General features: G+C 38.7%; 1 protein-coding gene and 1 long non-coding RNA gene across 2 annotated transcripts; both read right to left on the reverse strand.

Moving 5' to 3' along the window:
* Positions 403-2,362, reverse strand: LOC104728599. The gene is made up of 2 exons (XM_010447557.1): positions 554-2,362; positions 403-480 (listed from the first exon to the last, which is right to left on the reverse strand). The coding sequence occupies exons 1-2, from the start codon at positions 2,360-2,362 to the stop codon at positions 403-405; spliced, it is 1,887 nt and encodes a 628-aa protein (XP_010445859.1).
* On the reverse strand, positions 4,056-5,308 carry LOC104724977. The gene is made up of 2 exons (XR_757814.2): positions 5,005-5,308; positions 4,056-4,325 (listed from the first exon to the last, which is right to left on the reverse strand). It is a non-coding gene; the product is annotated as an uncharacterized LOC104724977 (long non-coding RNA).

The following is a 13,196-nucleotide window of genomic DNA, read 5'->3' on the forward strand; positions in this document are numbered from 1 at the left end:
GAAAAATTGCTAAAATTTAAATATCATGTAGTTGTACCTTAGTTGTTCTTAGTTGTACCACGGGGAAAAATTGCTTAAAGTTAGATATAACATAGTTGTACCACAGTTGTTCCTGTTACAGTCAATTGTACCAAAACAGAACAAACGAGTTTGATAACCAAAAACAGAACAAACGAGTTTCACAACAAAAAACAGAACATACAGTTATACAGTACTACCACCACTCTGGAAGTACTCTTACATGCGTCCCATAGATCTTTTATTCTTTTTTCCATGTTCTCCAACCGATTTAAACCTTTTTGTTTTGGTTCTTCTTTTTTTCAGGGCATAAGGTGGAGGAAATGCAAACAGTTGTTGTATGTGTTCCGGTACTGGATATATTGTCCGGTAATACGCCAATGACTACATGATAATATTTGGAGCATAAATCATGTAGTTCACACTCATTATCAACACTCTTAGATGCTTCGCTGACAACATCTATTGCATGCACACATGGATATTTATCAATATCAAATTGCTTGCAAGAGCAACTTTTGTTTTTTAGGTCTACCAAATAACCGCTACCATCAGCTCCAATGACATTATATTCCAATAAGAAGCTGTTTAGTTCATACACCGGTAGCAACTTCGCTTCTTCACATCTCTGGTGCAATATTTTCTCAAGAAGAGGCACCATTATCTGCGATGGAGGTACTGATGCAGAAGTCTTCCTATGTTCGTTAAACCATTCAGCCAATTTCCCAACAATAGCATCGATCATTGGTAAGAGCGAGTATTGCCTTGCGTCTTTGAAAACACCATTAATAGATTCAACACAATTGTTGGTGTCTATATTGTATCTTGCTCCTGGGAAATAACATCTAGCCCATTTTTTTTCTTCAACATGTGAATCTAGATATACCGCTGCAGCAGGATACCTTATCCTAAAATCATGATAAAGTGTTTTGAACGTACCTTCTGTATAAGACCTAGCACATTCTATGAATTTTCTTCCAACGGTGTCTTTGTTGACGTTACTGCATGCTGCTTTCACATTTTGAGCCAAATGATATATACAATAACCATGTTGAGACAATGAATACACCTCAGCTACTGACTTGATAAGGCTTTGATTTCTATCAGAAACAAACACAAGTTCAGGGGCGTCTGGTACTCTTGATTTCAACTTATTGAAAAACCAACTCCAACTTAAGTAATTTTCACCATCGACTACACCAAAAGCAATAGGATAATGATGATGATTAGGATCTTGAGCTGTAGCAACAATAAGCACTCCACCTTGTGCAGTCTTAAGGTGGGTTCCATCCACAATGATCACTTGTCTCATAGCCTTGAAGCCTTCAACGCAAGCTCCCAGCGCGAAGAATAAGTACTTAAAATTATTCTTTTCGTCTAATTCCACACATGAGACAGTTTCTGGATTCACTACCTCTAACATGTGCATATAAGAATACAACATCTTGTAACTTTCCTCAAGACTACCACGAACCTCACTAGCAGCTTGCTTTTTTCCTCTCCATGCAGTGGAGTATGACACTTTAACACCAACTCTTGTTTGAATCAAAGGGATGAGATCTTTAGGAACTGGAGTCTTAAGCTTACATGGATATTCCTCACGCAAAACAGATGCTACTAATCGTTGTGAGCCTTTCCTTTTGTTTCTGCTTGTACTTGTTGTTGAACGATAACACGTATGAATTTTGTTGTAAGTTCTAACCGAGAAACAATCTGAATTCTGAAGCTTCGCAACTCGTAAAGACCACTTGCAACCCTTTTTTGATTCACTGCATTTTACCACGTACAACTTCGGATCCGACTTCACAATAACAAACTCAAAACAGTTCTTATGTGCACATTTTTCAACTAAATCTTGTACTGCTTTCTTACTTCCAAATTCTTGACCTATTGTCAGATTCACACCATCTTCCCATTCCAAATGTACCTTTGTAACTTGCAGCATATCATCGTTAACAATGACGTCTTCTTGTTCTTCACTTGCGACATTGTCATCGTTTCGAACCAGCTCATTATGTTCAAACGTTTCACCTGCATAAAGAGTCATGATACCATCACCAATACGAGTCCTTGCACATGAAATCAACTCCTCCGCATTACTTGCACCAACTTCACCAACGTTACCAATTTCACCAACTTCACCAGTTTCACCAACTCGATTTTGCTCACAACCATGATTTTGTTCGTCATCTTTTTCCAACTCCACATGCATTACATTGAATTCAGTTTGATTCCATTCTAGATAACACGAAAGATCATCATCATCGAAGATATATATTGGTTTCTTAGGCTTCACTGAAACTGGAATGTAACTAAATTTCATCTTCGTCGCTGCATCTACCATCATCTTTCTGCATATTTTATCAACCAATGCAGAAAAAGTAACCTCCTCAATAGGTGCCTTCATCAAAAGAGCATGACGAACATCTTCTCTTGAAATCCATTGTATTTCATCTCCATTGTTCAAATAATTACCACCATAATCAAAATGAATGAATGTGCGAAGATTATTATTCATTATCCCCTGAAAATAGAATAAAATTTCCTAACATCAGAATATTTCTCGCTTTCTATTCATTATCAGTTGTAATCGTTGTATCAGTTGTCTTAGTTGTATCAGTTGTACCTAAATATGCAGATACGAGGAAACCTAATGTCATCTAGCTCGATTCAACCCCTAGATCCATAAATTATAAACGTGATCTGAGTCTAATAGACTTGGGCAAATGAAATTAACAAGATGAACCCAATAAACATACAAGAACACGAATTTAAAAGAAATCTAAACAATATCCCCAAATAGAAACAAAAATGTTGTACAAATCTAACATCGACACTTGTTCTTACACTATAAACAAGTTTCAAACACGTTGAAATTGAACAAAAACAGTAGAATAAACCTAGAAATTACCTGAATACGAGCTTCAATGGAGCTTCAATGGTGGAATTGGAGATGCGTGGGTTGTACGGATGGGGAGAAGGAGATGCGATTAGGTTTTAATTTGATTGGTTTGTTTTTTAGTTTTTTTTTTATCAAATATATATAAATACATAGTTTATTTAAATTATATAAAAAGAAAATAAAAAGGGCAAAACAGAGATATAGGTTTATTGTAAAGGTACAAGGGTATATAGAAAAAATGTGGATAATGTAGAATGATATGTTGGACATAAGGGCATAAGAGATTAAAGTCCTATGGTACCCATCATGTTTTTTGTCTTCTTAATCACCTACACTAAAACGGTTTTGTATATTTCATTACCAAAAAAATCAAAAGTCAGAAAACGAACCCACTTGATTGTTTGTATTTTCTATCCGTGAATGATTTTGGAATTTTAATAATTTCCGTTTCGTTTGATACTAATTTCTGGGCTTTTGAAGCATTTTTAACTATGGTTTCAAACCTGTGCCAATTTTACTTTTCTTAGCTTTCTATATAAGTAGGACTAAACGTGGCAACTAATCAACACAAATAATCGAAATTGCCATGTTTTCGTTGGATCAAGTTATTATTTGTTAGCATAATATTTTCATATGTTGTTTATCATCAATTAACATAAATATTTTTGTTCAAATTTACGTTGAAATGCTGACCATGTTTTTCTTTTCTTTTCTTTATAAAATGAATTCACAATCATTAGAACCTTTTATGTGTTTATGTTTGATTGTTAAAACGTGTTGCCTTGTGAGTTGCTGAACCTTTTATGTATTTAACCTTTTTGACTTTGTTTTTGGTTTTTGCTTAATCTAATTAAAGATAATAAAATACATAAAATACATAATATAAATCATATTTGTTACAGACACAAAAATACACAATGTAAAATGCAAAAATAAATCACATGAAACAAAGAAATTCGATTACCCACGAGTTTACCCACAAATCTTAAAACCTGTTCGCATTTACCCACAAGAATTAAAACCGTTCGAGTTTTTTGAATTTGGGTTTTTTGGGTAGTTTTTTTTGTGGATTTCGGACGTAATTTACGTTTCAAATATTTTATATATGAAAATAATTACGTTCTTAATCTGAACATGAGGCGGTAACAGAAATTTCATTACTCAAAACAACAGAAATACAGTATCACGTAAACTACTATATAGATTACGGTGAGTTGAAGAAAAAACAACAGAAAGTAAAAGTTTAAGATTTCATAAATTTGGAAAATGGAAATTGAAAATAAACCGAAAAACTAATCGGTGGGATTGGAAGGATCATCATTAGAAATTTTTCCACCACCTTGTTGGCTTTGCGATGGTCTTACTGGTCCCTCAATCAGCATATGATAACTCATCATTCTCCTCCCTTCATTTTAGTTTTATTCAATTATATCAGTTAGACATGGTACTAGATTGATGATTACTCATCGTATTTATTAACACATACGCAGACCAAAAAAAACATCTTAAAAGAAAATTTATGTAACTAAAAAGGTAAAATGAGAAAAATGTTGTGACTTTTCTAAAATAGAATCTACGACATATATGCATGCATGTCAATAAAACTAATTAACGTATAACTAAATCATTGAGCTATAATTGTTAACAATAAAAAAAATAATTGAACTATAACTATTTAGGAGACTTCAGCTATAATAAACAAGTAAAGCTTTGAATGTTTGAACAAGTCCTATATATCCTTTCCATGTAACTATATTAGACCTAAACTAGAAGTCATATTTGCATCCATTTAATCTAATTCTGAGCACTCTTATCGTACGTATATTTTCATCTCTTTACGTTTTTTTCAACTTTCTAAACGCTTTCCCCTCTCTTTTTTTTTTCATTAGCTTTTCTAATCACTTCTCAATCAAGGTATGTGTATCTTTTCTTATATAATTATTGAAGTATCCATGTGTCCGTATCTATAATTTTTTGCTTTGCCGGTTTCCATCTCCTTTTCTGTACCCATTTCTAATTCCTCTACCCATTATAATTCCTATAAATATGTGAGTTTGTATATGTGTGTGTAAGGAAACACGAACCTGTTTGGAGGAATGGTTGTTGACCAGAAGGAATAGCTGACTCGATACGGCAAAGGTGGGTGCCGAGAAGAAGAAGCACAATTAGTACTTGACCAAACATTGTCTTTCTCATATCTTGCTATGATTTTTCTTTAAACTTTCATTTTCATGATTCTAGACTTTCATTTATGTACTCGAATGAAGAGGGGTCGTTTCAGGATAGAAACGTAAACTTTATTAATTTTCTCCAACTAGTCATTAATCTTTAATAAGTTGACCCTCTTGTTCTTATAGAAACAAATGATAAACGTATAAAAATATTAACCCTTTTGTTTCTCATTGACTATTACTTGTCTAGAAAATAGTGATTCAAGATCGTAGCGTAGATCCAATCTTATCATCGATGGTATTGGACCTCTTAAAAAAATTGAATTCATGACTCGTGAGCTTAAACCCACATATTTAAAGTCCACAGATCTGAATCCGAGATTGTGTTTTGGGTGAGACAGTTATATAAATAAAGTCTTGCGGTATATTTGGGATAGTCAAAACCGATCACTAGATAACAAAGCATCCAAACGTGCACGCGGTTTTGATTATTGCAAGATAGGATATCGATAATTCCAAATATATTTTATTAGGTAAACCAGCTGATGTGGGAATCAATGGGAAATAGTTAGTAAAGACTTTTCGCCATAGTGATTTTGTTCTTGCTCCTTTCTTTAAATTTTAGTTTTGTTTCCTCGTAACTCAAAAATAAACTCTTTACGGTGGTTTGCAGTTAGCTTTAGTTTTGTTTTTTTTCGGCTGAATCCAAATGTCATATGCTCTCTCTAGTTTTAATATGACTGTCAATATCTTTGCTACACACAATAATGCACGTTCAATTTCGACAGAAAATAAAGATAGACACCAAGAAGAGATAAATGGACTGAAAAATTATATAATTGAATGGAAATGAAAAAAAAAAAGATAACAAAAATGTAAAATGTCGTATATTATGAATGGCATATTATTATATAAAGTTCAGTTTCTCAAATTTCTAACTCACATTTTTTTTGGTGTGAAAAAGGAGACAAAGACCTCTTTAATTTATTAAAAAAAAAGAAACAAATTACACACGAACCCGACGCGGAACTAAAACTCCATTAGTATTCTCAGTAAACAAAGAAGTAACACAAGAGGGACAAACTTCTAACAACTGCAACCCTAACGGTTGAGAAAGTGCATAAGTAGCCAATCCGTCATCAAGACGATTTGCTTCTCTATACACCTGAGAAATCTGGACTGTCCAGTCCTTCGAAAGTAAGCCATAGCACAAACGTACTAGGAACAACAAGAGATGAATATCATGAATCCCTGCCTTAAAAAATCCAACCACCAACGCCGAATCAACCTCTACCTCCAACCGAGTGATCTTTCTCCCAAAGCGATAGCCAAACCATAGTAAATGCCCCATAATTCCGCCAAAGGAGCAGAACAAACTCCTATATTGAACGCAAAACCGTATATCCAAGCCCCGTCCTTATCCCGTAAGACACCACCAGCTGTAGCCAAACCAGGATTCCCCCGAGAAGCACCATCAATATTAAGTTTCACCCAGTCCTCTAGTGGAGGAGACCATGCAATATGTCGCACCACCCGCTCCCCATCTCGACTCTTTGAACCCACCAAGACGTGAGCTCGAGACACTTCTTTGGCAATATCTTTAACAAAACGTACTCTATCTCTACACTTCCCGTTTGTCCCAAAGACATTTACACATCTCCATTTCCAACCCCACCACGATGCCATCCCAAAGATAGTAGCACAAGATACGTCAAACAGTAGTTCTATAGTCCCCAAATTTGCGTAAATCCACTCCAACAACACTTGACGAAAAAACAAATCGAGTTTCTTTGGTGTCACAATCCTGATCCATAGACCCGACATCGCTGGACAATCCCTCAACACATGCAGAATTGTTTCAGCCCTCCCCCCACTCTTACAAACTTGACAAAGCCCAAAATCACTCAAATGGCGCCTGAATCTCTCAGCATTTGTCATAACCACCTGATTACAAACCAGCCATAGGAAGACTCTAACCCTCTCGCGGAGCACCGCCTTACATAACCTCCCAAAAATCACTCCATGTTCAATTTGGGATCCTTCATTTGAGTTAAAAAAGAGTAGGCAAACTTAACTGTGAATCGCCGCCCATCATGACTTGGACCCCATGCAATTCTATCTCTTGCTCCAGTAACAAAATCAACTACCACAACAACAAGACATAGCCTGATGAGATCATTGCCAGCTCAACCAAACCACATGAACCTGAGGAGCAGCTTGTAGCAGAAGAGCAGCTTGTACCAGAGGAAGCTTTAGAGGAGCAGCTTGTACCTGAGAAAGCATCGGAGGAAGCGTTGATCGTTCCGGCGGATCCTCTAACAAGATCAAGATCAAAGAGGTTCAACCAAGCAATCAATGAACTACTTAGAGAGCTGGACAAGAAGCAAGAAGACATAGCTCAAACCATTTTGATGATGATCACAGCTCAAGGTGATCGATAAAGGGTTAAGTGTTGCTTATGCACTCTTGTTCCCTTGTCAAGTTTTGTCCCATTGGGTTTTCTTGACAAGGTTTTTAATGAGGCCTAAGTAGCACTTCCAAGCCCCTTTTGCCAGCCAATTTCGTGGTCCAAGGCCCATCTCTATGCCGTGGCCCAATTTCTATCTTTTGTGTTCAAACTTTGCATTTAATGTTTTTGTATTTTCCAAAACAATTTGCATGAGTGTGGACTTGTGCATGTTCTTGCATGAGTTTGGGCTTGTGCATGCTCTTGCATGTCTTTCTTCTCTCCCCTCTTCTCCTTCATCCTCCCTCTTCTATATAAACTCCATGTAGTTCTCATTTTCTGCTCATAAAACATTTCAATCAAAATTTTCTTTTCTACTTGTTTGATCTGAGAAGTATGTAGTATCTTCTCAACTTGTTTATTTCTTAGTGTGTGATATCTAAGATATAATCAAGCCTGTAGTCTAAGAGATTCTCATCTCTCTTGGAAGTACAATTCATTTCCCCTTCAAATCTGCTGCATCCCCTCCCTTCACCTTCATCGCAATTAATCTATCCATTTCGCTGCATCTTCCGAAGTTTGCATCCATTGTTCATCATGATTTCGTCCTTCCCACTTCAAAACCTTGAAAAGTGTGTCTTTGGGCATAGATCCTTATCCAAGAGTCTATCATAGCCTATACACAGGTGAAACAAACTGCTCCATACGTGCCAAGTCCCATCCAGCCCCTCAATCCAGAGATTCGTCACTCGCAGGTCTACTAGCTCCGCTGGTATGTCTCTAAAAGCCACATTACTCAAAGGTCCCACATCCATCCACCAATCCTGCCAAAATTTTATGGAACCTCCATCCCCCACTACCCATCGTAAACCGGGTAGTACAACATCCTTCAGCCCCGTCCCCACACTACGCCAAGTAGAGGACCATGTGCCTTTCACTCGAGTCCAAGAAGTATCACTATGTTCCCCAAATTTGTACTTACTCCTTAGCACCCATGCCCACAGACGCGTCCTATCATGGATTACCCTCCACCCAACTTTTGCAATCAAAGCCTTATTCATCACCTCTGGAGACTTAATTCCCAACCCGCCATCCTTCTTTGGCAAACAGACCTTTTTCCAGGACAGAAGGTGTTGTCTCTTTTTCTCCACGGTGCTACCCCAAATAAAACCTCTAGAAAGTTTATCCAAACGTTTTAGAGTGGACTTTGGCAGAAGGATAGTGCTCATCGAGTGAACTGGAATCGAACTGAGAACAAATTTAGTCAATGTTATGCGACCTACAAAGCTTAAAACTTTGCCTTTCCAGCCTGACAGTTTTGTCGACACCCTCTCCACAACACTCCCATATGTATCTTTATTTATCCGTTTATGGAGGATTGGCATACCTAAGTACTTCCTAAGATCAGTTGTGCGCTTGATGCCACTCTCTGCACTTATTTGAATCCCTAGATCACGACTTATATTTGCCGAGAAATAAATTTTGGATTTCTCCAAGCTTACTTTATGTCCTGATGCCACACAAAAGGTCTCCAACACCCTCCTAATTACTCTTATATGTACTCCGTCAAACCAATAGACCGATCAATCTGATGACATAATCTTTCTAGACACAACACAAAAAGATACGGGGAGAGAGGATCTCCCTGACGAAGTACGCGGGAAGGTTGGAACGTCTTTGTCCTTTCCCCATTCAACAACACACTCATGGAGGGGACTGTCACACACTTCATAATCCACCTTATCCACGCATCCGGTAACTGTGCTTCATGTAATGTATCTTCAAGGAAATCCCATACAACTCATCATAAGCTTTTTCAAGGTCAAGCTTAAGTAACATCGAACCTTTGGTGCCTTTCTTTCTCCTCATGGAGTGTACTGTCGACCTGGAATGAAGCTAGATTGGGCTGATCCTATCAACATAAGCATCACAGCTTGGAGCCGCATAACCATAGTCTTTGTGATCGTCTTGAATAAGACATTGCACAGACTAATCGGTCGAAAGTGCTTAACTGTCTTTGGTTTCTGTAATTTTGCTATTTGAACTACCAAAGAATTATTCGTGTGCGCTGCTAGCTCACCTGTTGCAAAGAAATCCAACACAAAACATATGACAGATTCCCCAATTGTATCCCAACATTCCTGATAAAAGATAGGTTGAAACCCATCCGGATCAGGAGCCTTAAACTTCCCCATACTCCTCAAAGAACTTTCCACGTCCTGTGCGGTGAATGACATATTAAGCCTCTGCAGATCCGACTGTGAAAAATGTATAAAACCCTCAGATGGCAGCTTACTAACACTCTGATCCACATCCCCCAGTGAATATAGCCGTTTAAAATAAGTCGCAACCATCTCCTCCAGTTCATCTGGGTCCGAGATCCAGCGACCATCATCCCCTTTTAACATCTCTATGCGATTTCGTCTTCTACGGATGATAGTAGAGGTATGAAAAAACCGTGTATTACGATCCCCCAAAGCTATCAGCTTCTCACGAGACTTCTGGAACTAAATCAACTCCTCCTGTTCCAAAATTTCATAAAACTCTTTAGCCAACACAACTTCCCTTTCTAATATGTCATATGTCTGGGATAGTGCCAACTGGATCTGTATACTCTGCAACTCCTCCAGAATTTTATCCATTTTACGTTGCACATCCCCAAACACATCTGCATTCCACCGCTTCAGTTTAACCCGTAAAATCTTCAAAGCCTATGGAGTTGATATATCATTCTCCCAAGAGGCATTTAAAAGATCCTTAAAGCTCTCATGCTTTAGCCAGGCCACTTCAAACCGGAAAGGTCTCCTCCTTGGGTCCCCCTTCACCACCGGACACAACTGGAGAAACAAGGGGGCATGATCCGAAGGCAGGAAGGGTAAATGTGTAACTATAGCTTCCTGCCATTTTATTCTTCCATTTGCGCAGCAGAGCACCCAATTGAGTCTCTTAGCCACAAAATTCCTCTCCTCACGCCCTCTTTTCCAAGTAAAATTGGAACCCTTAAACCCCATATCTATCAAAGATAGGTTATTAGTCCAAGCTCCAAACTCAAGAGAATCTGCTGACAAACACCCATTACCTCTAGATCTTTCAACCAACCGCAATATAGTATTGAAGTCACCTCCAATAATAATCAACTCCGATATGTTGTGCATCACACTCCAGAGCTCATTCCACAAACCACTTCTCCTACTAACCGAAGGAGCAGCATACACAACAAAGAGATGACATCTCTCGGCATCCTTTGTCACCATAGCATAAATATATTGGTTAGACGACTGTATAATCTCAATATCACCAACATCAGACCTCCATAATAGCCAAATTCCTCCGCTTTGGACAACATCATTAACTCTGAAACAATTATCAAAAACAAGTCCCTGACAAATGCGTTGCACCCTATCACCACTCGCATGAGTCTCAAACAACGCTAGCACATCAGACTTAAACATCTTTAACAAATACCGAATGGACCATTAGAAATTGAGTTTATCCAGAGCTCATTCCACAAACCACTTCTCCTACTAACCGAAGAGCAGCATACAAAACAAAGAGATGACATCTCTCGGCATCCTTTGTCACCGTAGCATAAATATATTGGTTAGACGACTGTATAATCTCAATCTCACCAACAACAGACCTCCATAATAGTCAAATTCCTCCGCTTTGGCCAACATCATTAACTCTGAAACAATTATCAAAACCAAGTCCCTAACAAATGCGTTGCACCCTATCACCACTCGCATGAGTCTCCAACAACGCTAGCACATCAGACTTAAACCTCCTTAACAAATACCGAATGGACCGTTAGAAATTGAGTTTATTCAGCAATTCATCATGAAGCGAGTTGTTAAACTCGGTTATCCCCCACCACCCCATCCGGCGGATCTTCAACAACGACTACCTCCATATTCATCTGTGGCGCTACAACCGCTTTTATCGCCCCTGGTGTTCCTCCATTCTCCACCTGCGTAGATAGAGACCCACAAACGCCCTCAAGCTTCCCCATCCAATCAAAAAAACCGCCAGCGCGACCAACACCGACACTCTCAACTCGTAATCTCTTCCTGGATTCCGACAATTCGACTTCCCCCGTGTCGGACCAACGATAAGTCCCTTCATGGGCCTATTTTCAACAGATTTTGGGTTCGGCCCATTATTTACTCTCCGTAAAGCCCCCCTTTCTTATTAATTAGACCAGCCTTTGCAACCCCTAAAATTTTTAAACTCGGCCCATTACCTACTCTCCCCTTTGCTTGGTTGCCACTCTTCGAAGCATGAGGCTTATTCGAAATCAGGATATTTTCCTTATTCGACTCAACAAACACGCGTCTCCAGCAGTCAATGGAATATTACTATCTTCTCCCAACTTACCAAACTTATTAGATACTGCAATATTTCCGGGATCTAACGCAATCAATCTATCCTCCCAGATCTTACCCGGTCCCGCTATCGACCCACCAGCCGTAATAGTTACCACCGCCGGTGGTGATCTCATTCTACCTCCTGATCTTTGAACTAACGTGAATCCATCCTCCTCCGGTGCTGCCACTGATGTACTCACCCTTGTTTCACTAGTGACCACCGCCACTAGTTTCTCCACAATCTTCTTAGGACAATTATGCACGGCATGCCCAAACAGACCACAAAGCGAACAAATTTTCGTCAGACCCTCATAAGACACAAAATAACGACCCCCATTAATCATAATCGTCCTTTTCAGTGGTTTCCGTAAGTTAACTTCCACACAGATTCGAGTAAACCGACCTCTTTCAAGGTTTATAGTTGTTAGGTCCACCTTAATTGGCTTTCCTAATCCCTTTGCTAAACTCATGAGAATTCCTCTATGGTAAAAATAAAATGGGAGGTTGGAAACCCTAACCCAAACCAAGGTTGTGACAATATCATCACCAATGGATCAAACTCCAGTGGCCATGCTTGGACCATAAGACAACTCCCAAACGCTCGCCATGGCCCCCTTATGAGTGCTGCCAAATATTCCTCCTCCAATTCAAATCTTACCATAAAGAATTGGCGTGGCAGATCAATCACATACATCGGCCCTTTCGGCTTCCACAGTTCTCTTAACTTCTTCACCAGCACCGAAAATGTCAACATTCCGCCATGAAACCCTCACCAGCATACACTGCTTCCACATCCCATTCATAACCTCTAAGACTTCCGGTTCAATGGTGACCATAGGTTCTCCGTCCTCCCCTGCCGGAAATTCCAGCCGAACTCTCTGCTTAACAAACGCATCATCGAAAAGCTCCTCCGGATTCAACCTTCCCCCGATACAACCCCCAACAACTTTCTCCACCCATGTCCCGCGAGAATCCGGAGGATCTCCCGACGGCCGTTCTCGCTCTCCCACGTCTATCATCGTCGCATCATTTTCTCCCAAAACCCTAGCCATTTTTTCTCTAGTCAATTTTCAAACTCTAAAGATGTTAATTATATCATTTACTATTTTCTAACTCACATTATCTCGACACATGTTAATAAAGAGAGCTCTATATATAAAAAAGTAGATTAATTTGTAATATAATGAAAAAAATATTATTGTTATTTTCTATAATTTCATATTTCTATAATAAATCTCAAGAATTAGTACTAATCCCTATATAAGTAAAAAAAGTAGAAAAGTTCTTTCGGGTCG

Source organism: Camelina sativa, chromosome 11, assembly GCF_000633955.1.
Source record: "Camelina sativa cultivar DH55 chromosome 11, Cs, whole genome shotgun sequence".
Classification (NCBI taxonomy): domain Eukaryota; kingdom Viridiplantae; phylum Streptophyta; class Magnoliopsida; order Brassicales; family Brassicaceae; genus Camelina; species Camelina sativa.

Bases quoted from the DNA above. Each gene is read 5' to 3' on its own strand.
- LOC104728599 (XM_010447557.1), bottom strand. From the start codon at position 2,362: ATGGTAGATGCAGCGACGAAGATGAAATTTAGTTACATTCCAGTTTCA. The intron at 481-553 runs GTAGACCTAAAA...TGCATGCAATAG, and splicing joins CTGATGGTAGCGGTTATTTG to ATGTTGTCAGCGAAGCATCT.